The sequence below is a fragment of the Xenopus laevis genome, chromosome 6L (assembly GCF_017654675.1).
Source record: "Xenopus laevis strain J_2021 chromosome 6L, Xenopus_laevis_v10.1, whole genome shotgun sequence".
Lineage (NCBI taxonomy): Eukaryota > Metazoa > Chordata > Amphibia > Anura > Pipidae > Xenopus > Xenopus laevis.
The window spans coordinates 58,311,979-58,338,210 of record NC_054381.1 but is presented as its reverse complement, the minus strand read 5'-3'; the positions used below and the strand labels follow the sequence as shown (position 1 = coordinate 58,338,210).

Below are 26,232 nucleotides of genomic sequence, written 5' to 3'. Positions count from 1 at the left end.
CATTGATTAATTATTAGGGATGCACAGAATCCACTATTTTGGATTGGCCGAACCCCCGAATCCTTCCTGAAAGGCCGAATACTGAACCCTAATTTGCATATGCAAATTAGGGCTGGGAAGGGGGAAACATTTTTTACTTCCTTGGTTTGTGACAAAAAGTCATGCGATTTCCCTCCATGCCCCTAATTTATATATGCAAATTAGGATTCGGTTCGGTCTGCCAGAAGGATTCGCCGGAATCCGAAACATGCTGAAAAAGGCCGAATCCTGAACAGAATCCTGGATTCGGTGCATCCCTATTAATTATACTTGTAATAATTTATGGTTTACTAGCGGTAAAGAGCAGGCATGTTACCCAGGAGGGGTACCAATTATCAGTTACCAATCTTGAATACTTAGTAGGCGGTGAGAAATAAGATTTTGAAGTGACCAACTGTTTAGTAATTCATTTTTGCAGGATACTTTTCCTTTTCTCTCTAAAGAAAAATTCTCTTTATAAGAATTTGGTCTCATCTCAGTGGGAAAACTAAATATCTGACCCTCTATGAGAATGTTCAGTGGTATAACATAACAACTAGTTTTTAAAAAGCACACTTGTTTGAATGGCAGCTGATGTGACTTACTTTTCCTTTAGTTCTTCAGATGTACCTTTGTCTGGAAACATTGAGGAAATTGCTTCAAAAATTTTATCAGAGGGAAACTTTCTGAGAGGTTGAGTTTCCTTGTCTTTTAGTAAAAGAAAAAGAGAGCGTTCAGCACAGATAGGAGCATAATGAAATAAAACTTTCAATTAAACGTTTCATGGTCTGTTGTGACCTACCCTCCATGTTATCATCTTGATCTTTTGCCGTGTCATCCTGCTCATCGTCTTGATTGTCATCTCCATCTTCATCGTCTTCATAATCACTGTATTGAGCCAATGCATTGACTAACTCCACAAATATCTCATCATTAATGAAACCGCATTCTGCAATACAACAAATACCTGCCATTGAGAATCCAAACAAAAACAATCAATCAGTCTCATACCTAGAAAGACGGCCTGACTAGAAATTCTTAATGCAGGCAATTCTAGGAGAATGATTTGTTTGGGTCCATGCTCTATATACCAGTTTGTCTAATGTCAAAGCAAGTGTACTGTGCTATTTTTTTTTTGAGGATAAATATATATTTTTTTCACATGCCCTTTGTAACAAAAGGGTATGTGGCATCTCCTGCAATGGCTCCTCACAAATTTCCCATAATTTGTAACTACTTAAAAGTACATTAAAACTTTATTTTTTTTTTAATACTTAGGGATATAAACTGTGCAGAAAAACAAGCTTTATTTCTCCGACATTTATCTGAAACAAACTGACTATAACGCATTCGTCATTCACTGCAAATATGTACTGCTTTTCTTGCTTATGCGCTATATAAATAAATGATGATGATGATATAGATTTGTGGATAATGTACTGGGCCATGTACTAGTTTCTGCATGCTGAAGCTATTGAAAGTTCCATTGAAGTGCCTTCTTTTTTTAAATAAAATTGATTTTCAAAATAAAAGTAGTTCTATTTCAAAGAAAGTTCCAATAATTGGCACAGTAAGTCAATGGGTGTCCCCCTTACACAGCAGCAATGTCCAATGTGTGGATGGGACAATTATGCAGTTCATGAAGGGATTGTTAAAGAGATACTGTCATTGGAAAACATGTTTGTTTTTTAAAAAATAAAAATAAAAAAAGCATCATTTAATAGTGCTGCTCCAGTAGACTTCTGCACTGAAATCAGTTTTTCTGATTTTTTTTATATTTAATTTTGAAATCTGACATGGGGTTAGACATATTGCCAGTTTCCCAGGTGCCCCCAGTTATGTGAATTGCTCTCTGAAAAACTTCAGTCACTCTTTACTGCTGTACTTCAAGTTGGAGTGATATTACCCTCCTCCCTTACCCCCTCAGCAGTATAACAACAGGTTACCAGATAACAGCTGCCTTGTAGATATAAGAACAACACTCAATAGTAAAAATCCAGGTCCTACTGTGACACCTTCAGTTACATTGAGTAAGAGAAACAACAGCCTGTCAGAAAGCAGTTCCATAGTGCAGAACTGGCTCTTTCTGAAAGCACAGGATCAGGCAAAGTGTAAGCAATATTACAACTAAAAAAATATATTTGTTGGTTCAGGAATGAAATATTACATGTTAGTTTCCAGTGTAAACAGTTTACACCACAAAATCATGACAGAATCCCTTTAACCAATACTGTGACAGCATCCCTACAATACACACCCTGCCCATCCATGTCATTTATATAACTTCTTGCCCTTGTGGTTTAACTCAGGTGAGAGAAAACACAAATACAATAAGTGAGCGAATTCAATCAAAACTCATCCGTCACTTGAAACACTTGATACTGGTAAATCTACACTTGAACCAGCTTTTTTTTTTTTTTTTTTTGAAAGTATATACACTCATAATTAGGTTGACAGGAATTGATCTGGTTACTAGAACCTGGCAGTGGAGGAAGAATGAACAGATGCTTCTCCACAGCAGAGAAAATGTTAGGGTATTTAATTTCATTATCTTCAGCAGTTATTTTCTGAAGAATAATTTTGTGTTGTGCATAACTACAATCACAAACGACCCAGTTTCCCCTCTGTGTGTATCTTGATGAGCACGATAGGACTAAAATTCGAATTAATTAAAAATAGGTGCAGGTTCTGAAGCAAACACACCGATTTTAACAATGCAGGCTGATAGCACATTATATTTCAATGCATAATGACCCATTTTCATATTTTGATTAAAGCTTTCTACGGTAATTTAAAGGCCCAATAACGCCAGACAAATCTTTCAGTTTGATCTGTGTACTGTATGATAAAACCAGAAATGTTAAAAAAAAAAAGTGACGAATCCCACTGTTAATTTTTTTTAAAGCAGAAATGTACGCTCTTATTTTTGAGTACAAATGATTAAAAGATGTGCAGATAGAACAGCTGATGCAGCGATTGAAGTCTAGTGCTAAAACTTTGATCTTTCAGGGATATTTCCAAGATAAACTGGAAAAAACCTTTGAGCGTGAAATAACAGGGACAGATTTTCTATTAATACAAATTGCCTTTTATGGGTAGCATGTGTTTCCAAAGACTATAGTGAAGCGACAGTGGACTTAGTTCATGGGACAGTAACAGAGAAATGCAGGAAAAATTATATAACCCACCCACTTCATGCTGTGGATGCACAACATGGATAGATTATCAAATGACTTCATGTGATTCACATTGCAGCGGCCCAATCAAAATAAGACACGCATCTAAAATGTCAAAACAGTTTTTTGTTGTTTCACTGGGGCAAAAACAGTGACTGTGGAAATCACTTTATAAAACTGCCAAAAAAATGAAAATACAAGTTAACAACTCTCCATAACCCAACTGATAGACTCATCTGGCTTCATGGAAATATTCTTTAAACAAGGATGTGAAACTTACTCATCTTCGGATGCTAGATAGTCTTAATTTTTCTCAACAGCTTACCAATATGAAAAGGCGTGCACCCCTGCTTTAGAAAGAATGAACTTACCCCTGTCTCCATGAACTTTTCCATCATAATTTTTAATGAGTTCTTCAATAAATGTGCCATCTTGGTCCAAAACCTCATCGCCCATATATGGAATATTATGCAGAACAGTTTCATCTTCGACCTGAATCAAAGGTTAAAAAAACATGCCTGTTTAGATTGAGTTTCATTTAATGCACAGCGATGCCACATTCAAAATAGTTTGTACTAAAAAGACAACCATTTACAGCATTGATTGAACAAAAAAGGAGATTTTGTGTACTCACCGTTAAATCTTTTTCTCTTGGTCACTTGGGGGACACAGGGACAGTTGGTATAGCTGGTACATCCAGGAGGGCAGGACACAACAGTAGGAAAAACTTAGCCCCTCCTCTACTGGCTATACCCCCAGCAGGCGGAGCTTAGATCAGTTTGTTCCAAAGTCAACAGGAAAAATCTTACATTAACCGTAAACTTAATATTAAACATGTCTAACGGAAAAATGAGGGCCTCAGTCAAGGGAGGGAAGCCCTGTGTCCCCCAAGTGACCAAGAGAAAAAGATTTAACGGTGAGTACACAAAATCTCCTTTTCTCTAAGTCATCTTGGGGGACACAGGGACAGTGGGGACATACCAAAGCTGTCCCCTTAAATCTCCGGGAGGGAGAGTGAGGCCTATGTGGAAGTAGCCACGGCGGCTTGAAGCACCCTTCTGCCAAAGCGAGTGTCAGAAGCCGCAAAGGTATCGAAATGGTAAAACTTCGAAAAGGAGTGGACAGAGGTCCACGTAGCTGCCTTGCACAGCTGTTCTGCTGATGCTTGATTCCTGAACGCCCAGGACGTACTCATTCCCCTAGTAGAGTGGGCTGTGAGTCTAGATGGTGGCGTTCTTCCACGTGCCACGTAGGCTCGTTGAATCGCTTGTTTGATCCATCGTGAAATGGATGATTTTGTGGCCGCATCTCCTTGGTGAGGACCTGAAGGAATGACAAGTAGGGAGTCTACTTTGCGAAAGTCCTGTACTCTGTGCAGGTAGAACTTTAAGGCTCTGACAGGATCCAGGGTATGTAGAGCCCTCTCCTTAGGATTGGAAGGTGATGGGCAAAAGGTCGGAATAGTAATCTCTTGGTTTAAATGAAATTCAGATACGACTTTAGGCAAAAATGATGGAATGGTGCGTAGAACCGCCCTATCATGGTGAAAAACAAGGAAAGGTGGTTTGCATGATAGTGCGCTGAGCTCAGAGACACGTCTTGCAGTGGCAATGGCCAGAAGAAAAGTAACTTTCCAGGTAAGCCAGAGAAGCGGTACAGATCCTAATGGCTCGAAAGGAGGGTCTTGGAGAGCTCGTAGAACTAGAGTGAGATCCCATAGTGGAGCTGGTGCTCGAACTGGAGGAGTCAAATGTAATACTCCCTGCATAAAAGTCTTGACATCAGGTAGGAGAGCAATTCGTCTTTGAAAGAGAACAGATAAGGCAGATACTTGTGACTTTAGAGAACCGAGTGATAGACCCATGGAAAGTCCGTCTTGAAGGAACTCAAGTATGTTTGGAATAGAGAATCGTTTGAACTGTTTCTTCTGACAAACACACCATTGGTGGTAGGTAGACCAGACTCTATGGTAAGTTTTTGCCGAGACAGGCTTTCTAGCTGCGCACATGGTATTAGCCACTGACTTGGAAAAACCCTTTTGGGTCAGGATTTCGATTTCAAGAGCCATGCCGTCAAACTTAGATTTGTTGGATTTGGGTGGCAAATTGGTCCTTGAGTTAGAAGATCGGGGACTTGAGGTAAGGTCCAAGGCTCTGCTACGGCCATGTTGAGAAGATCTGTGTACCAGGAGCGTCTCGGCCATTTTGGAGCTATGAGGATGAGAGTGGTCCGCTCTCGCTGAAGCTTCCTGAGAGTCCTGGGTACTAGAGGTAGTGGTGGAAATGCATAGGCCAGCTGAAATTGCCATTTTGCTGTTAGAGCGTCTGCTGTTATCGCCAGTGGATCTCTGTAACGAGCCATGAACGCTGGTACCCTTCGGTTGTGCCTGGTCGCCATTAGATCCACTTCTGGAGTGCCCCACATCTGTGTTATCTCCTGGAAGATCTCGTCCTTCAATGACCACTCTCCTGGGTCTAGAGATTGTCTGCTTAGATAATCCGCTTCCCAATTTAGTAGGCCTGGGATGTAAACGGCTGACAGATGGGTCTGGTGAGACTCGGCCCATTTGAATATTAGATTGACCTCGTCTAGTGCACCTCTGCTTCTTGTGCCCCCCTGGTGGTTGATATAGGCGACTGCGGTGGCGTTGTCGGACTGTATCTTTATGGCCTGACCCCGAAGAATTTGTTGCCAATGTATTAGAGCTAGACGGATTGCACGAATCTCGAGCAGGTTTATCTGTAATCTCGCTTCCAGTGAGTTCCATTGACCCTGTGCAGAGAGGCCCTCTAGGACTGCCCCCCATCCGAAGAGACTCGCGTCCGTCGTGAGTATGCGCCAAGACGGCTCTCCCATGGGTTTGCCCAGGGATAAATGAGTGCTGTCCAACCACCAGAGAAGCGATGCTCTTGTCCTGCTGGACAGCCGAATCTCTTGAACAAGGGATTTTCTCTTCCAAAATCTCAGAATATTCCACTGGAGCTCCCTTAGATGGAATTGTGCGAATGGTACTGCCTCTATAGTGGATACCATGACCCCTAACACCCTCATACAGAACTTGACTGAGTGGTGGGGTCTCTGAAGAAGCGACTTCACTAAGGCTTGGAGATGACTGATCTTCTCTTGAGGTAGGTAAACCCTCTGTGTTTGTGTATTGAATCTCATGCCCAGGAAGACCATGGATTTGCTGGGTGTTAGGGAAGATTTCTCTAGATTTAGGACCCAGCCTAGTTCCTGGAGTTTGTCCCTGGATATCTGGAGAGATCTCTGAGCTTCCGAAAAGGAGGGTGCTTTGATTAGCAGGTCGTCCAGATAGGGTGTGATGGAGACTCCGGTATTGCGAATCACTGCAGTTGCTGCTGCCATGATTTTTGTGAAGACCCTCGGGGCGGACATTAACCCGAAGGGAAGGCTTGTGAATTGATAGTGGCAATTTTGGAAGGCAAAACGCAAATATTTCTGATGCGGAGGGAAAATGGGAACATGAAGGTAAGCATCCTTTATGTCTAGAGACATCAGAAAATGCCCTGGGGACATGGCCGCAATTACAGATCTGAGAGACTCCATCTTGAATCTTCGATGACGAAGAAATTTGTTTAATTCCTTGAGATCCAAAATGGGTCTTACTGATCCGTCCTTCTTGGGCACTACAAATAGGTTTGAGTAGTAGCCCTTGAAGAGTTCTGTGGCTGGTACGGGAACGATCACCTGCGCCTTTGAAAGTGTTGATATTGCGCCCAGGAAGGCTGTCTTTTTGTCTGAGTTTTGTGGCAGTCTGGACATGAAGAAACGATTGGGGGGGCTTGAGGCAAATTCTAGATGGTAGCCCTGGGTTACTACCTCGTGTATCCAGGAGTCCTGAATGAGTGCGATCCATACCTTGGAAAATTTGCTGAGCCTGCCCCCTATCGGTTCTGTGACTGCCGAAGTGCAGGTGCAGTCATGCTGAAGCAGTCTTGTCCCCCGATTTAGGGATATGTTTCTTGTTTTGCCAGGAGGACCTCTGCTTACTACTAAAGCGTCCTCGGTTTGCAAAAGACTGTCGAGGTGGAGAAGATCTCGAGTGCTTGGCCTGGGAGCCACGAAAAAATTTTCCCTTGCGGAACGAGGGACGAGCCTTAGGTTGTGGTAGTAGGGTGCTCTTGCCCCCTGTTGCTTGGCTGATAATCTTGTCCAGGTCCGGACCGAACAGAAGCTTGCCCTTGAAAGGGATGGAGGTTAGAGACTTCTTTGAGGAAAGGTCTGCTGACCAGAGTTTCATCCAAAGTGATCTACGGGCTGCTACAGAAAGTGCAGATGATCTGCTGATGACTTGTAATGCATCCAGTGAAGCCTCACATAGGTAATCATTCGCTTCCTTTATTTGGGAAGCATATTGAGAAAGCTCATGGCGAGGTGTTCCGGCATCAATGGCAGTCAGTAGGGAGTCTGACCAGGATTGGACTGCTCTGCTGACCCAAGCCATGGCAAGGACAGGTCGTATCGAAGTGCCTGAAGCTGAGAACACGGAGCGAAGAAGACTTTCCAGTTTTTTATCCATCGAATCTCTGAAAGATGAGGCATCCGGAACAGGAAGAGCGGTGTTTTTGGAGAGCCTGGATACCGGAGGATCCACTGAAGGTGGCATTGACCACTTTTCAATAAGCTCCTTAGGAAATGGATAGAGTCTTTGAAACTTTCGATTTGTCTGAAAACGCCTCTCTGGAGTGTCCCATTCCTGTTGTATGATCTGATCAAGTTGAGCATGAGCAGGAAAAACAGGTGAGTTCTTACTATGACGTTTAAACAGGCTCTTAGTGGTGTCCGATGATGTCACCGAGTCCTGAAAGTTGAGTGTCTCAAGCACAGAGGTAATTAGAGCATCTACGGACTCGGAGGAATTCTTGTGTGAATCCTCATCCTCCCTTTCTGAGTCAGATAAGAGTTCGCCTTCTGATTGTCCAAATTCGTCACCGGAATCAGGTAGAAATGGCGAAAAACCTCTAGGAGGAGAATCGCTCTCTTCATCGGATGGGGAAGGAGCTCTGCGTTTTGAAACTTTCCCCTTTGGCTTATCAAGGCGGGAAAGCAGCTTGTCTAGAGACTGTGCCAACAAGGGTATCCCAGAAGCTAACTGTGATGCCCACTCTGGAGTGGCAGGCAATTTATGAGAGGGCCCTGGAGGAGGAGAACTTGTAAGTGGAGACGTAGGTTCCCTTTGAACACCTTGGTCTACCTGGGGAAGAGCAGGTGCTGGGGATTCAGGACCAGCAACAGGTGGCTTACATTTATTACATAAAGGCTCTTTGTGCCCAGGAGGCAAACGTTTGCGGCAGGTGGCACAGGCTAAATATCTGACCTGAGAAGGTGCCCCCTTAGAAAAAGGCCTGTCACCAGTTCCCTCAGACATGTTAATAGTGAGAGTAACAGTATATGAATAAGTATAAGTATATATATATATATATATATATATAATATATAAATATATGAGGAAAAATCCTTAGCTGAACGCTTGCTGTGGTAAAAACCAGCAGAGGAGGCTTTCTCTGGGGACTTGCGGTGAGCTGCAGCGTCTCCCGCACTATCCCTGTGTCACACAGTGAATAAAGAAAACTCCGGAATGCAGGGAGCCTTTCAAACTGCCTCCCACACGCGAGTGCTGTTGCGCTATAGTGTGCGCAATGTAACTCCGGTGCGGCGAGAAAACAAAATGGCGGCCGCGATTGAGGGAGCGCTAGATCTCGCGAGAACCTAGCGAATGCGCCACGCTGGACCGTTCATTTTGTGGCCGCGCCTCCAGAAGCAGCAGCGCACCGGGAAGAAGCTCCTGCCACTGTATAGGCAAGAGCCTATCCCTGCTGCTGACTCGTGCCATTGCTGAAAATAAAAAAGGAACAGCTGACAGGCTGCTGGCTCACCTTCTCCCTCTCACTGAAAATAGTGCAGCGTTGCCCCTCTAGTGCACCTCAGTACAATCACGCCAGCCCAAGGGAGCCTCCCAATAAACCTTATAAGGAATAGTGGAGGACATGGCAATAAGGAGGGGTTTAGCAGCCTGTACAAGTCGTCAGTGAGCCAGACCTCCTTTCTAATATGTAGATAGGGGTAACTATAGAGGAGAGAAGACTGCACTCTATACTTACAGAGTCCTGTTCGTCTCCTCTGTCCTCCGGCCAGTCAGTCTCCACCTAAAAGAGGGGAGACTAGAATGAGACTGGGTGGTCTTGCACATAAAGACCCCGGAGTCAGGTCCCACGTTGTAGAATGCCTATTGGTAACCTCTAAAGGCAAAAATGAAAATAATAAACAGAGAAAAAATTCTTACGTCCTATCCTCCTGAGGACACAACAAAAACTGATCTAAGCTCCGCCTGCTGGGGGTATAGCCAGTAGAGGAGGGGCTAAGTTTTTCCTACTGTTGTGTCCTGCCCTCCTGGATGTACCAGCTATACCAACTGTCCCTGTGTCCCCCAAGATGACTTAGAGAAATTAAGAATATATTTATAGCGCTACTATAACCAATTTTTCTGCAAAATTCTGCTTAATGCAGGTAAATATCTTGAAGTATATATTTTGATGTTGTTCCTGCACAGACTAAGGAACTTGGTACCTACTATTGCAATGCCCTGAAAATTCCACCAAAAACTTCATTGCAGGCTAATAATTTGTCAAACAATGAAAATTAAATATATAAAGATAGTGGCCCTGCTAATTCTCCATGACTTTCCTTTAAATTATATCCTTGAACTGGGCTTTGTGATTTATCAGTCACATGACTCAAAAACGTGCGTTATACATACCGTATATACTCGCGTATAAGCCGAGTTTTTCAGCACCCAAAATGTGCTGAAAAACTCTACCTCGGCTTATACGCGGGTCAGCTAAAAAAGGTTGCCGCTTACTCACTGATTGAAGTCTGCAGTGACTCCTCCGTGCTGCCCATACTTCTCCCCGCTCGTGGCTTCCTTAGCACTCAGCCCCTCCCCTCTCAGCTCTCGTCACTCAGTACTGTGTGCGCATTACCGTATTGCGCGTAGGAGCGCACAAGAGTTTAGAAGAGGACGTGGATGAGGTGCGCTCTCACTCAGTGCCGGATTTGAAAATAGCGCGCCCCTAGGCCGGGTGCCTCCTGCGCCCCCTAACCCCGTTGTGTGCACACGCCACTGATGCATGCGCGTGCGTTACCGTTGTGCGTGCATGTGCTGTAGAAAAACTACAAGATCCAGCATTCCTCACTCTCCTCACACAAATTCACCGATCAGGCACTATACAGGAAACTGCGCTTCAGGTTTCCTGTAGGAATTATAGAAGTGGCTGGGCGGCATGCCAGGTCTTCTCCCTTTGTGATGTGCCCTGGGACGCTGTAGCCTCGTAATAGGGGGAAAGGAGGCGGCAATTTACTTCTCCGTGTAAGTTTGTGAGCTACCATTGTCATTTGAGAGGGAGGACTGATTGACAAGAGCTGAGAGGGGAGGGGCTGGAGCAGAATTATGTATACTTGTGTGTGCAGTAGACCATGTGTGTTAGAAAAATAATGTGAATATATAACACTAGGTATAATTGAAAGGTTAACAGTTCCAGTAATGGCCTTTTGCATGACATGTCCACCTTTTTCACCTTGACAGCAGCATGGAGGAGTCAGTGCATGCTTCAGCTTGCTTTAAATTGGCCATGTCCTAAAATAATTTCTCACCCCTAGGCTTATACACGAGTCAATAAATTTTTCCAGTTTTCTTAGGTAAATTAGGTACCTCGGCTTATACGCGGGTCGGCTTATACACGAGTATATACGGTACATATTTTGCATGCATATGTATTTTGCATGCATTATTTCACAACCATATAAAAGCATGCGGCTAAAGGATGATGATGAGTGTTTTTATATAGGTCATGGGGGTACAATATGTATTGTACCCCCATGACCTATATAAAAACACTCATCATCATCCTTTAGCCGCATGCTTTTATATGGTTGTGAAATAATGCATGCAAAATTACTGCAGGAAATGGAATTCTGTGACAAGCCACGGTACTGAACTCTACAATGCCACGTTGTCTTATGTGCATATGCAGTTTTTAAAATGTTAAAAAGTATTTTTCACCATTACTTCCAGAGGTTTATAGAAGTTTTTCATTTACAGTTAGGTCCATAAATATTTGGACAGAAACAACTTTTTTCTAATTTTGGTTCTGTGCATTACCACAATGAATGTTAAATGAAACAACTCAGATGCAGTTGAACTGCAGACTTTCAGCTTTAATTCAGTGGGTTGAACAAAAAGATTGCATAGAAATGTGAGGAACTAAAGCATTTTTTAACACAATCACCTCATTTCAGGGGCTCAAAAGTAATAAGAAAAAAATAAAATGTTCATTTCTAATACTTGGTTGAAAACCAATTGCTGGCAATTATAGCCTGAAGTCTTGAACTCCTGGACATCACCAGATTCTGGGTTTCCTCCTTTTTAATGCTCTGCCAGGCCTTTACTGCAGCGGCTTTCAGTTGATGTTTGTTTGTGGGCCTTTCTGTCGGAAGTTTAGTCTTCAACAAGTGAAATGCATGCTCAATTGGGTTCAGATCAGATGACTGACTTGGCCATTCTAGAATATTCCACTTCTTTACTTTAATAAACTCCTGGGTTGCTTTGGCTGTATGTTTTGGGTCATTGTCCATCTGCCTCCCAATCAATTTGACTGCATTTAGCTGGATTTGAGCAGACAGTATGTCTCCGAACACCTCAGAATTCTTTCGACTTCTTCTGTCCTGTGTTACATCATGGATAAACACTAGTGTCCCAGTGCCACTGACAGCCATGCACGCCCAAGCCATCACACTGCCTCCCAAATGTTTTATAGATGATGTGGTATGCTTTCTATCATGAGCTAGTCCACGCCTTCTCCATACTTTTTTCTTGCCATCATTCACGTGGAGGTTGATCTTGGTTTCATCTGTCCAAAGAATGTTTTTCCAGAACTGTGCTGGCTTTTTTAGATGTTTTTTTTAGCAAAGTCCAATCTAGCCTTTCTATTCTTGGTGCTTATGAGTGGCTTGTACCTTGCAGTGCACCCTCTGTATTTACTTTCATGCAGTCTTCTCTTTATGGTAGACTTGAATATCGATACACCTACCTCCTGGAGAGTGTTGTACACTTGTTTGATTGTTGTGAAGCGGTTTCTTTTCACCATGGAAATGATTCTGCGATCATCCACCACTGTTGTCTTCCGTGGACGTCCAGGTCTTTTTGCATTGCCGAGTTCGCAAGTGGTAGATTTTGCCACTCCTAATATTGTAGCAATTTCTTGGATGGGTTTTCAGTTTTTGCAGCTTAAAAGGTGTTGTTCACCTTCCAAACACTGTTTTCAGATTGTTCCCAAGAAATAAAGACTTTTTTCAATTACTTTCCTTTTATGTTTTTCCAAAATCTGAGTTTAAAGTTGAATGTTCCGGTCTCTGGTGTTTCAGTCTGGTAGCTCAATAATGCAGGTGCAGACTGTTACAATTTTGCAACAATTAGTTGATACATTTCTCAGCAGCATCTCTGTAGTATTAGCAATTATTGTTTTAATTCTAACAGCTGCCCAGAGATTGTACTCAGCAGGGACAAAGATAAGAAATGTATTAACTTAGAACAGTTTACAGGGTCTGCTACTCCACCCCCTCCGAGGGCTGCTTTAGAAGGTGAAATATTACACTTTAGTATTAGAAAAATGGTGACATGTAGACAATAGAAAGGAAATTGAAAAAGTCGTCATTTCTGGTGATTACCTGAAAACAAATAGTTGTTTGAAGGTGAACTACCCCATTAAGGCAGGGGCACATGGGCAGATTCGAGGAGATTTAGTCGCCTGGCGACTAATCACCTCTTCTTCAGGGGAACAACCTCCCCAATCTGCCTTTCGTCTGCTAAAATGAAAAATCTCCTGAGCCAATGCACTCGCGACGCTTCGATTTCAGAAGTTGCCCGAGTTTCCTCGTGAGGCAACTTCGCAAATCGAATCGCCGTGAGTGCAATTGCGCTGGCGTTTTCTCATTATAGCAGGAGGAACGCAGGGGGAAGGAAACAGGGCTTTTATCTGCTTCATTGATAATGACATAGCAAAGGAATTGCCCACTCCTTCCCATGAAATAGCTTTTGAGTCAATTGTCCAATTACTTTTGCGCCCCTAAAATGAAGTGATTGTGTTAAAAAAAGGTTTTAATTCCTCACATGTTTATGCAATCTTTTTGTTCAACCCACTGAATTAAAGCTGAAAGTCTGCAGTTCAACTGCATCCGAGTTGTTTCATTTAAAATGCATTGTGGTAATGTACAGAACCAAAATTAGAAAAAAGTTGTCTGTCCTAATATTTACGGAGCTAACTGTACATATGAACCTTACAACAGCCTGCTTCATTTTAGCCTTACTTTATTCTGCATTTGCTCTCCTTCTCCTGATAACGTGTGCCATGCATATTAATAGATGACTATTCCCTATAGACCCATTAAACAATACATTGTTAATGGATTCCATATGGGAAGGCCCTCGGATTCTACTGTTTCAGTAGTGGCAGAAATAAACAGAATGAATTCTCCCAAGGCATAATATTTACACTAAATTCATGAACCAACTGAAACTACACTGATAATGAGAGACAAGGAGATAATGAAAAATGTTTGGACACACTAAGCACAAACATTAGTGGACAGTCACAAATGCAACTTTTCACCATTCTGGCTTTAGTTCAGGTAAGTAATCTAATAACTACAGCAAACTGTCAACATTCAGGCCCTTGAGTCTGCTTTATTCTATGAACACTCTCCACCTCTACATACCCATGTCTATACACAAAATTATAGCATTATATAAATTATAGTGGAAGGCATATGATAGCAAAAAAGAAAGGGTAAGGCACAAGGGATACTAAAAATGTATGACCACGGCAGATAAATACGGAAATAATGGGTGAAACCAACAGTAGCTGGCACAATTAGAAAGCAAAAAAACTAACAGGAAGAAATCCAAGCAGGATGCAGATATGGGACCCAGGTATGGGATCAGTTATCCAGAAACCCGTTATCCAGAAAGATCCGAATTACGGAAAGTCTGTCTCCCATAGACTTTATTTTATCCAACTAATCCAAATTTTTAAAAATGATTTCCTTTTTCTCTGTAATAATAAAACAGTACCCTGTACTTGATCCAAACTAAAATATAATTAATCCTTATTGGAAGCAACCCCATACTATGGGTTTATTTAATATGTACATGATTTTCTAGTGAACTTAACGTATGAAGTTCCAAATTACGGAAAGATCTATTATCTGGAAAGGCCCAGAAATTCTGGATAACAGGTCCCATATCTTTACTGCTAAATATTTAGGGTTCCGATTGCATTTTTTTGTATTTCTCTCAAACAAGTATGCAAATAATGGTTTAAAAATTTATATCTGGGTAAATATTTTGTGGAGGATTTGGTATTAAGCAGAATCCAAAAATTATGAAGAAAAAAAAATTATTTATTAGCACAGTGTTCTATTAAATAATAAAATAAATAGGGTCACTTTTACTAGTGCAGGCTTCTGATATACTGCAGAACTCAGAATCAAGCTCCCATGGAACAAATAATGACACTTCTCCACACCCAACCAAAATGATTACGTTAGCTCTCTGCTGAGTAGACATTAAAAAGGAAGTTTTGCAAGACTGAATTGTTACCCTGTGTGCTTCCACACTGTAAAACCAGTCTGGCAGTTACAATTAAGATAAATAAAAAAACAAAGCAGAACTTGGTGTGCAATAGTGTAATATCAAGCCAAATAAGAGTCCTACCCTAGCTGCGGGCTAGATCTTGCTGCCCCATTTAGCTACTGTGAATTTAATGTACAGCAGGACAACTCTGTCTTATTTTTCCCACTATGGCCATGCTGTATAGTCATAGGATAGGAATGTATTTAATTGGTTTCTTGCGGAGCCCTGGACCTTGGGAAGGTAGGAAATTCAGTTGCAGCACAATACGTGTTTACATATTTCCTTCCTGTGGATAACTATGGCATTGAGGCAATACAGATAATAAAGACTGGATAGAAAAGTTAATAGCTCACAGAGAAATTCAATAAATTCTATGACTTACCATAAAATTCTGCTGGAGAGGAGACCAGGAATACATAATAGGCACAGAGGCTACAGCAGTGAGTGTTTTCAAAGGTATAACTTGCTTTGGAAAATCTAAATCACTGGTCACAGAGCACTGCAATGAAAAACATTAAAGTTCAACAATTATACACAGATCTGCATCTGGTTATAACTAATTCAGTCACACAAATGTTTGCAACATTTAAAGTACAAGGGTATATTAAATTACAGTATATAATAAGAGAGGCAGTTATATACAAGCATAGCTTAGCTGTGTATACACCCACCCTATGTAAAACTAGAGGAGAAAGTAAGCTCTCTTTAAAGGGGTAGCATACCCTTAAGCTAATTTTATTATGCTATAGAATGAGCAATTCTTGGCAACTCTTCTTTTATCGTTTCTAATTATTTGCCTTCTTCTTCTGACTCAAATGTCCACTGATCTCAGAAGCCAAAACCCCTATTGTTCTGTGAGGCTACAATTTTATTATTTTTTCAATTTATTATTTCTCTTTCTATTCAGACCCTTCCTATTTATATTTCAGTCTCTCATTCACACCACTGCTTAGTTGCTAGGGCAATTTGGACCCTAGCAAACAGATAGCTGAAATCCCAAACTTGAGAGCTGCTAAACAAAAAGCTAAATTTTTTATTTCTGCACAAAATATATTGGGGTCTATTGTTGCCTCGTTTTAACTGTGAAAATGTCTGCAGTGGTTTCACAAAGATACTCACTGATGAAAATCCATACCTGAAATTTTTCTCATCGTTATTTATCTTAACCATATATTATCAAAATAACGACATATGTGACATAACATTGGGTTGCTTGGATAAAACAAATTATTCCCCAAGACAAAGGGGAAATACAGGGTTCCCAAAGGTAACCCTCATAAAGGGGTATAACAGAGAGAGAGATTGAAACAAGGTACAGGTATGGGATCCGTTATCCGGAAACCAGTTATCCAGAAAGTTCAGAATTATAGAAAGGCCATCTCCCATAGACTCCATTATACTCATATAATCCAAATTTTTTAAAAATGTTTTGCTTTTTCTCTGTAATAATAAAACAGTCTCTTGTACTTGATCCCAACTATAATTAATCCTTACTGGAAGCAAAACCAGCCTATTGGGTTTATTTAATGTTTGCATGATTTTCTAGTGACCTTAAGGTATGAAGATCCAAATTACAAAAAGACCCGTTATCTGGAAAGCCCTAGGTCCCAAGCATACTGGATAATAGGTCCAATACCTATATATCCCTATCATTTCCCAGATGCCAATCCAAAGGACAGCCCAATGGAAATTTCAGTTGGAGAAAGCTAATCTCTCCTTTATAGGAAACACAAAGTATAATGCCACTCCCTCGCAGCAGTTGAATATTCGCATTATAGCAAGGCCTTTTATTCACTAGATTCATCATGGGAATCGGTTGCTTTGTGTAATAATAGACAAGCTAGATTTATGGCCATACACCACATCCACAATGATTTAATAAAGGCAGTGTTACCTGTTTCAGGTCACACCCTCAGTGATGCAATGCTAGAAGCAGTAGGGGAACTGTAGATGCAGACTGACTGAAACAGGGTATATCCTTTATAATTCCCTAATGGTCAGTCAAAAGATGGAAATTTCAGTTAAAGAAAGCCTGTCTCCTTTAGACAGAATCTGTCCTCACTCTTGAAGAAGGGAGCTTTTCTCATAAGTGTATGTCCCTGCACTAGTGAATATGGGAATTAATTTATCCATGTGAAACCAGCTTTATAGTTTCTCAGTTTGCATATATCTTATAGTACCCATAAAAGCCACAAAACAAACATAGAGTCAGGATGTCATTTCCATTCCGAGAATTTTGAGCTGGCTGAATTGAGTAACCACCTACACCAGTCATATGACTTTTTTTTTTTTTTTTAGAGCCAATAATCATTTCCCACATTTCCCTTCTAAAACAACTATGCCCTTCTACTTTGAGGGTCTGTTTATTTCAATTCAGAAGAAAAGTAGAGAGAAAACTTCTGATGCTTTTGGATAAAACTGCTAATAATGTTTTCTATCCACAGCTTTCGCAATATTCATGTATTAGTGTTCAGATACGTGCAATGTAGATCTTGTGCCTTAACTGCCCCTGCTGTGTGTACATAAATACACTTTAAGGTGTTCTTACCTCTCTAGTCCCTCGTAAAGAACTGACTGTAGTCATTATATGCACAGGCTGGATTCTGCGCTGTTTCCACTCTTGATTTAAAATCTCAGTTCGTTCCATAATCTTCTGCCGATTTGTGTTAAACATGCTCTGGAATTCAAAGAACAGTTTGACAACACCATACAAGCAAGCGGCAACAAACAAATCAGAACTGTTTTCCCTGGGGATGCAGGTGATTTTAGGACACCGAGCCAGCTCATGGGCTTGACACTCTTCTTTGTAGAACCCTATACATTTAAAGTAATATTGACAATTTTCCCAATGATCATCAGAGATAGAAATCATACATCACTGAAAAAAAGATGACAGGAATAATTTCTGTAATGGACTTATTAGTATTCAGCAAAAGGTAAGGGGGAGTTAGAAAATCATGTCTGCTAATGGAAAGTCGATTTCATACTGTGAATTTTAAGGACTCGCTTTAAATCAAAAGGACAGGAAGTCATGGCTACCTCACTCAATTTAATTCAAATGGGCAAACACAGTACCAACATATGACATTAATCTATACCTCACACAGAAAAGATAGCCTGTGATAGTCTGTGCCAACAGACCCATAGCATATATTGCTTTTCAACTTGTTTATTAATGGCCTGGAGGTGGGCATTGAAAGTACGGTTTCTATTTTTGCAGATGATACTAAATTGTGCAGAACTATAGGTTCCATGCAGGATGCTGCCACTTTGCAGAGTGATTTGTCTAAGTTGGGAAACTGGGCAGCAAACTGGAAAATGAGGTTCAATGTTGATAAATGCAAGGTTATGCACTTTGGCAAAAATAATATAAATGCAAGTTATACACTAAATGGCAGTGTGTCGGGTGTTTTCTTAAATGATAAGGATCTAGGGGTTTTTGTAGATAACAAGTTGTCTAATTCTGGGCAGTGTCATTCTGTGGCTACTAAAGCAAATAAAGTTCTGTCTTGCATAAAAAAGGGCATTAACTCAAGGGATGAAAACTTAATTATGCCTCTTTATAGGTCCCTGGTAAGGCCTCATCTGGAGTATGCAGTGCAGTTTTTGAAAAATTTTTTCAAAATGAATCAGTTAATAGTGCTGTTCCAGAGCACAAGTCACATGACCAGGGGGGCAGCTGGGAAATTGACAAAATGTCTAGCCCCATGTCAGATTTCAAAATTGAATATAAAAAAATCTGTTTGCTCTTTTGAGAAACGGATTTCAGTGCAGAATTCTGCTGGAGCAGCACTATTAACTGATGTGTTCTGAAATCTGATGACAGGATCCTTTTAAGAGGGATATAAATGAGCTGGAGACAGTGCAGAGACGTGCAACTAAACTGGTTAGAGGGATGGAAGTTGGGTTGGGGTTACTTTCTCTGGAAAAAGGCGTTTGCGAGGGGATATGATTACACTTTCCAAGTACATTAGAGGACATAAAAGACAAATAGCAGGGGACCTTTTTTACCCATAAAGTGGATCACCGTACCAGAGGCCACCCCTTTAGACTAGAAGAAAAGAACTTTCATTTGAAGCAACGTAGGTGGTTCTTCACAGTGAGCTCAGTGGGGTCGTGGAACGCACTGCTGGGTGATGTGATGGCCGATTCTGTTAATGCCTTCAAAAGTGGCTTGGATGATTTCATGGACAGGCATAGTATCAAAAGGCTATTGTGATACTAAACTCTATAGTTAGTATAGATATGGGTATGTATAATTTATGTGAAGGTATGGTGGGGTGTGTGCATGGATGCTGGGTTTTTATTTGGAGGGGTTGAACATTATGGACTTTGTCTTTTTTCAAACCGATTTAACTATGTAACCCAGTCAAGATAAAATCCCTAATACACAACTTTGTTTAACAACCATAGTTTATATACTGAGGCTAAGGAAAACAGGCTTTAACATTTGCAGAAAGAGTATATAATCAAGCAAGAAGGATGCAGACTGCTGGAAACCAATTTAAGATCGGTATCGGTAAGAAGGGTATTATAAAAAGGATTGGCAAGAAATGTATTACGAAAAGAAAAAGAAACTTTATACAGTTTGAACAAACCGTTACAGTTTATCTGTTCTATATTTATCATTATGTACCTTTACTTCATCTGCTCGTCTAAATCTCTTGAGTTGCCGTAAGCGCATGTACTCCGATTTCACCCGCTTCCGCCAACACACCGGTCCCTTCTCAGATTTCTTCCCCGTCTGGCCCATGATTATCCTGTTAAGAGAGAGCATATATTAAATGTGGATATTAAATACAATATGCATGGCACTTGTCAAAATGAAAAACAAAGAAAGCTGTTCCAAACATACAAAGCTGAACTTTGAACCTTGTACAAAAGTAAGACTGTATTAACATACAACACAAAAGTTAATAAATAAGACAAGAAAAAGAGCAAATAATATCAAACCATATGGAGAGGAGACGAGACTAAACATGGGGGATTACTCTCTGCTCAGCAAGCACACAAAGAGGAGATCAAATCTCCTAAGATTTTCTATCTTAATATTAAAGATGGGAGTCGAGCCGAACGGCAGAAGACTGGGATATCTGTAGGCTCATCAGGCTTGCCGGAAAATTTTAGTTGGGCATCTGAACATCGCCACGGTTAATGCTGAATCGTCAGCTACAGATAGAATTCTATTGTTTCTACTTGTATATCTGACCATTCAGCTCTACATGTGTGTATTGAAACCAACTCTTTTTCCCGAAAAGATCGTAATTGTAACGTCTATGGCCACCTTTAGGACCTAATAACTTGCTTTTTGTTCAAAGCCACAAGGTTGATTTCCTCGCTTCTAAAATTACACAAGTAATCCACTCTTATAGGAAGGATATGCTACAAATAAAAACATTGTATTATTCATAAAAATGATCAAATGCAAGGATAAATAGTACTGATCTATGCACAAACAGACCTAGCCATTAGCTGCCCAATAAGGGTCAATAAGAATCCTGTCCCATGCCATCCCCTGTAACGCAAAGGTCAAGAGAAGACTGCTGGGTTCTATGCAATGATCAAAGGGTTTAATAAGAGTGCTACAATATTAATGTCATTGATTACCCACAATGCAGTACTCCCACTGGTACCTGAGGTTTCAAGCCATAGCCATTCTTAACTATATAGATCATACAATTTTTATAATAACCAATGTCAGTTTATTTCCCTGCATAATATGCTTGTATTAGATTTTAAGGTCTACATGATAAGGATATTTTGTGCATACATTCGACAATGCTTTGGTTAAAAAGAAACAAAGAACAAACTGTCTGCAATAAGGCTGTACACACTGACACACCGCAGACTGTGGGTGTGCACGAATGCCCTGCTGAACCAATCATTGGTTTTCTAATAGAAGGCTTTGGAGCCAACCAACAGCTATTTCTTCAGTCTAATTACAACATGTACACATGTTCAAGCCAGTGTTGCTCATGGTTTTAAGATATTACACAAAATGGTCCTGTCAGGCATCCAAACCACACAGAAGAATGCACCAGTAACCACAAAATAAAGATACAGTTTTTGTATTAGAGGTTACAAAGAAGTGCTACTAAAGATCTTTGGTCGCACAGAACTCATTTTTACAAACCTACAGAACTAAGTGAACAGGTATGGGACAGGTTATCAAGAATGCTTGGGACCTGGGGTTTTCTGGATAAGAGATCTTTCTGTAAAGTGGGTCACCATACCTTAAGTCTACAAGGAAATCATTTAAACATTAAATAAACCCTATAAGAATTAATTATATCTTAGCTATGATCAATGTACTATTTTATTATTATAATGAAAAGGGAATCACTATTTTTTATATTTAAATTATTTGATTAAAATGGAATCTATGGGAGATGGAATTCCTGTAAATGTTATGGATAGTGGGTTTGAGGATAACAGATCCCATACCTGTATATACCCGTTGTTAGCAATATTACACATTTTGCAAAATATAGTATTCAACTTCCTAGATGCCACATGGAAATCATATAAAATATAAGTGGGCACTGTGCAGCACTGGCTTTAGCAGATGATTTCATTGAAAAGTCTCTTTTGTGTAACAGACAAGCTAGACTTATACACCACATGCACATAGATTTCAAGTCACACCCTGAGTAATGCAATGCTTTGAAGCTGTGTGGGGACTGTAGTTGCACATGAAAGTGGATATCCACAATTAAGAACAGTACCCAGCACATTTGGAGTAAAGTAATACAGTGAGCAAAGTGTCTAGTAAAAAAGAAAAACCAACTGCAAATAGACAGAATATGAAAGTAAAAGTTGATCCAATATCTCTTTTGGGCAGATGTTTTAGAGGTAATGTAAATAATTATTATTTCCTCTAGTCCAATATCTCATTACTAGCAGATATATTAGAGTTAACTTAAAAAACGGATTCAGCACACACACAATCTAAACAAATGAACTGACTTTGGCACAAACCCTGCATGTAGAGAGACAGGATTTCTGTTGATTTTAAAACAGTTAGCTCTAATACATCTTCTAAGCAAAAGGAGCCCGTCATTTAAAATCAGGTCCCCAACTCCTGCATGAAGAGAGCATGAACAGAGACAGATGCTGAGAGCAAAGAGTAACTTGATAATTTCAGAAACGAGCCAGACCTTTTAGTTGATTATATTTAGAGAATTGCCTGTGTCCATATGATCCTTATATCTAATTTCCATTTTTTTGCAACAGTTCTGCTTTAAATTAGTAGAAGAGGTCTTATTTCATCTTATATTTCTGATGATTTTAAACGACCATTAGTATCTGCAAATTTAAGAGCATTTCTGTAAAACTGCAAATGCTTACTGCTCCTTAAGACTCCGTTTTGACGGCTTCTTTATCACAAAACCAAAATATTAAGTTACATACTAAAGATAACACATGGGCTTTGATAACAACTATGTTTAATACAGCAATCTTCTTTTACTCCAGTAGGGAAAAATTGCCTTTTAATAAGGCATTATGCAAGAACTCACACATAGATATTTTTTTCTGACGAGCGCTTACGAAGCAGGTGTGATCGCATTTAAACAAATGAGTTGATTCTATTTTATTCTGCCTGGTCCATGCCACAAGAAGTCAAATAAACAACTTCTTTTCACTCGGGTTCCTCAAACTGTTGTCCTTGCACACTTGGAAAACCCGTTCAGGAAGGAATGGTTTATGCTGGTTTATGCTGAAATAATAGGCTGGCAAAAACGTCTGACTCTACATCTGTGTTTTATTGTGTTATTTCAGATATAACATGCTGCATTTTCTTGCACTTGACAAAGTAAAAAATAAAAAGGTTGTTTGGAACTCCAAAAAACTTTTTTTTTTACTAAATGTACACATACACAAGCGGATATAAACTGGCGATAGATTAATTCGGCTGCTTATTGTCAGTATATGGGGCCCTCCGAAGGGCTTCCCCAACCGATATCTAGTCGAAAGTTAGCAGGGTTAGAAATCCCATTGGTTTGTTGATGTGGTCCTCAATCAACCGCCCGTATGCTCATTGTTGTGATTAGATCATTGGGCCCATGATCAGATCAGCCCTATATCGCCTACCACAAGGCGAGCATATCGGGGAGAGATCCGCTCGTATGGTGTCCTCAATGAATGAGCGGATCCATGTATATATGGCCAGCTTTAGTTGTTGTTTTTTTTTGTTTTTTAAATGCATCCGAACACAATATAAGTGTATATATTAGAAGTTAATCTAAAGCGACTGGACGCAAGTCCATTTACTTCTAATAGATATACCATGACCTGGATGAATGAAAAACATTGATAGACACAATATACATGTGTATTTTCCCCACTCAGATGCCTTTGTAAACGCATAAAAAAAATCCTTTAAGCCTGTCTATTAGACAAATGTTATGGACAGTTTCAACATAACATTTCAGGCCGCATGGCCTGAAACGTTGCGGTGATGCCCACAAAAGCATAAATAAAGACTTTTCAACTACCTGAAGAGTTGGTGGTGCTGTTCAATCTTCTACTACACAGTTTGCCAATGGGAAGTGGCCATTGTAGAATGTGCACAATCTCCAAAGAATACTGAGAATCAATGTGCTGACTGCTCTTTTCCTATGGAACAGTCAAATAGATGTATTGAAAAATCAGCACTCTCCATACATAGCAACGTGCTTGTTGAAAACTACAGGTTTCAGAGGCAAACTCCTTCCAAGATCACTTGAATTCTAAAAAAAATCTAAGAAAACATTTTTTTTTGCTGCGATTTCACAGCAAAAAAACCCCAAAAACTTTTTTTTTCTTTTACGTGTAGATTTTGTTTGCTAAGAAATACACCTTAAACATAGCACATAAAAATAATGTTACTTATTTTCTTCTGTATTCCCCAGATGTCTTTCTCCTGCTGTGTAGGGATTTGGATAGCAGTCAACAATCCAATTATGTGTAACTCTATCTTATAAGCATCTATGGGATAAATCCTGCCTTGAATCATACATTTGAGCCTACAGCTGGCCATAGACGCAAAGATTTCCTTGCAATATCGGACGAACGATCGTACGTCCTCATCTCCCGACCTGCCACTAACCATTCTGATCAAACAAAGCAGTAAAGAACAGATCAGCCGATGTTCTGCTCCACAGCAATCGTAGGAAAGTTTTTGTCCGACAAAGCTGACCGTGACAGTCTCCCACTGAAGATCGGCAATACATTCAGAGATATGATCGTCAGACGACAGAAATCTTTTAACCTGTCGGATCGACTGAACGACCGATCGGCATGGCAAGATGAATGTCGGGACACTCCACACATGATGCGAAAATCACATTAATCAAGGATTCGTACAATCGGATTTTTGCATCTATGGTCAGCTTTACACTCAAAGGGATACTGACAGGCCTTAGAAAGGCATTTCAGAATGCATTCCTGTGCTTTGGCTTTTTAGTTCCACTGTCAAACACAGATACCGTAAGTTTCTGTAGGTTCTCCTCAAGGTCTGTTAATCAGCTGGCTTCTGAGACATTGTTTCAGACGTTAGAACCAGCAGCTCAAAGATGGCAGGCAGATAGACAGGGCTTTCAATAGAAATTTCATTTATAAATAACTTGTGTATGACATCCTTTAACTCAGAAATAACGGACTCTGGCAATGGCGACTTGAGGATTTTCTTTTTTAAGTTTTGTACAGAAAAGTAAAGTCCCTAAAAGGAAGTAGAGACCTGATAACATCAAAAAAAATAGTTTCCACACTCAGCAGTTTCTCATAAGATCTTTCAGTGCCAAGAGAAATCTGTATATTAATTATATATTTATTTTCAGAATGGTTTACACAGGTTTCCCAGCAGATAACAGATAAGACATCAATGTATTGGACTGGGCTTATCCGCTATGTGCTGTGTAACCTGTTCCTTTTCTCCTTTTTTCCAGTTTGAATGGCTGCACCCATGGCGCAGCTTGTTTATATAAGCTATAGTAGTATTTCTGAAGCAAACACACAGAGTAGTAACAAAATCAGAGAATACATTTGTTGTATGGCATGGCTAATTAAAAATGTCAAATTACAGAAATGCAGGAAAACACACAAAGACCAATTGCAACCAGTCTCAGAACAAAACGATTTAAAATCATTTCATTCTACAGCTGGTCTCACACACAGACACACACCAATGATATTGTATGGAATGTACCTGTGGTGATCTCACGATCCTGACCAATATTTGTGTACAATGGATGCCAGTTTGGGAATCAGGCAGGTTTGAAGTTGTCATCTGTGCACCAGATCAGCTGGTATATATGCAGTTAAGGAAGTTAAAGGGAGCCGCAGCTCCTCTTAACTTCCTGCTGTAACTATCATGTGTTCTTTGCACGTTCTACCAATAGAATGGTGTCCATACCATGTGAGCCCCCTTAGACTTTCTCTGGCATAAGGGTCTCCTTTGGGCACAAATAGCCGTTAGTCCTCACACAATCACAGATTGTTAAGTGGTTAAACAAAGTCAATGCCAGTACGTAAAGAATAAAAATTATTTTCTAATTATAGAAAACTGAAGCAGCTGGCCCACGTAAAATCTATTTGGCAATGCCAAAGAAAGACGTGTAATCTACTATTCAGCTGCCAATTATTTACAGCCAGCTGTTAAAAACAAAAGAATGTAAATGAAAAAATAGCATACTTTTATTACAATGAAATACAATTAGGGTTCATTAAAGTATTGGAAAGACGCCATTGAGGCATGGAAGACAATGAATTTTGGTAAAGCCCAACGAATTCTGAAACAGGATTTGCTGCAGCTAGAAAAATACCAACTGAAGAAATGTTAACCTCAAGAGTGCCCATACTGTACGGTCTACTTTTAGTGATGATGTCCCATTATGATCTACATAAACAATTGTTAGCATTCTGTTCTATGGAAAATATTACTTTAATACTGATGTATGAGAAAATGTATAATATTATATTTAACAAATCCCCATTTCTTATGTAACCTTATAGAATAAATATCTGAATGAAAAGCATGAAATAGGAGAGTGATTTAGACAAGCTTTCTGTTGACAGTCAAGTCTCTTGAGATCAGCTGATCACCAGCTAAAGGTCTGGCAGTCCTGATCTACCTTTTAGACACCCCTGGTTTACGCAAATGAAATGTGTCTGATACTTTCCAATTAACAAACATAAGCCTAATATAGTACAGGTATGGGACCCGTTATGCAGAATGCTCGGGCCTGGGGTTTTTAGGATAACGGATCTTCCGTAATTTGGATCTTCATACCTTAAAGGAGTTGTTCACCTTTAAATGAACTTTTAGTATAATGAAGAGAGTGATATTCTAAA

General features: G+C 40.1%; 1 protein-coding gene across 4 annotated transcripts in view; it reads right to left on the bottom strand.

Annotated features, from left to right (window-relative positions):
• Window positions 1–26,232, bottom strand: part of ezh2.L (enhancer of zeste 2 polycomb repressive complex 2 subunit L homeolog) — a 53,086-nt gene that overhangs the window by 19,247 nt on the left and 7,607 nt on the right. For 3 of the 4 annotated variants that reach the window (XM_018266394.2, XM_018266393.2, XM_041565356.1), the window contains 6 exons: window positions 19,538–19,661; window positions 17,450–17,578; window positions 15,284–15,400; window positions 3,566–3,686; window positions 821–985; window positions 624–726 (listed from right to left, as the gene is read on the bottom strand). In XM_018266394.2, the coding sequence (XP_018121883.1) occupies window positions 624–726; window positions 821–985; window positions 3,566–3,686; window positions 15,284–15,400; window positions 17,450–17,578; window positions 19,538–19,654 (752 nt within the window). In that variant the 5' untranslated portion in view covers window positions 19,655–19,661. 4 annotated transcript variants of the gene reach the window in all.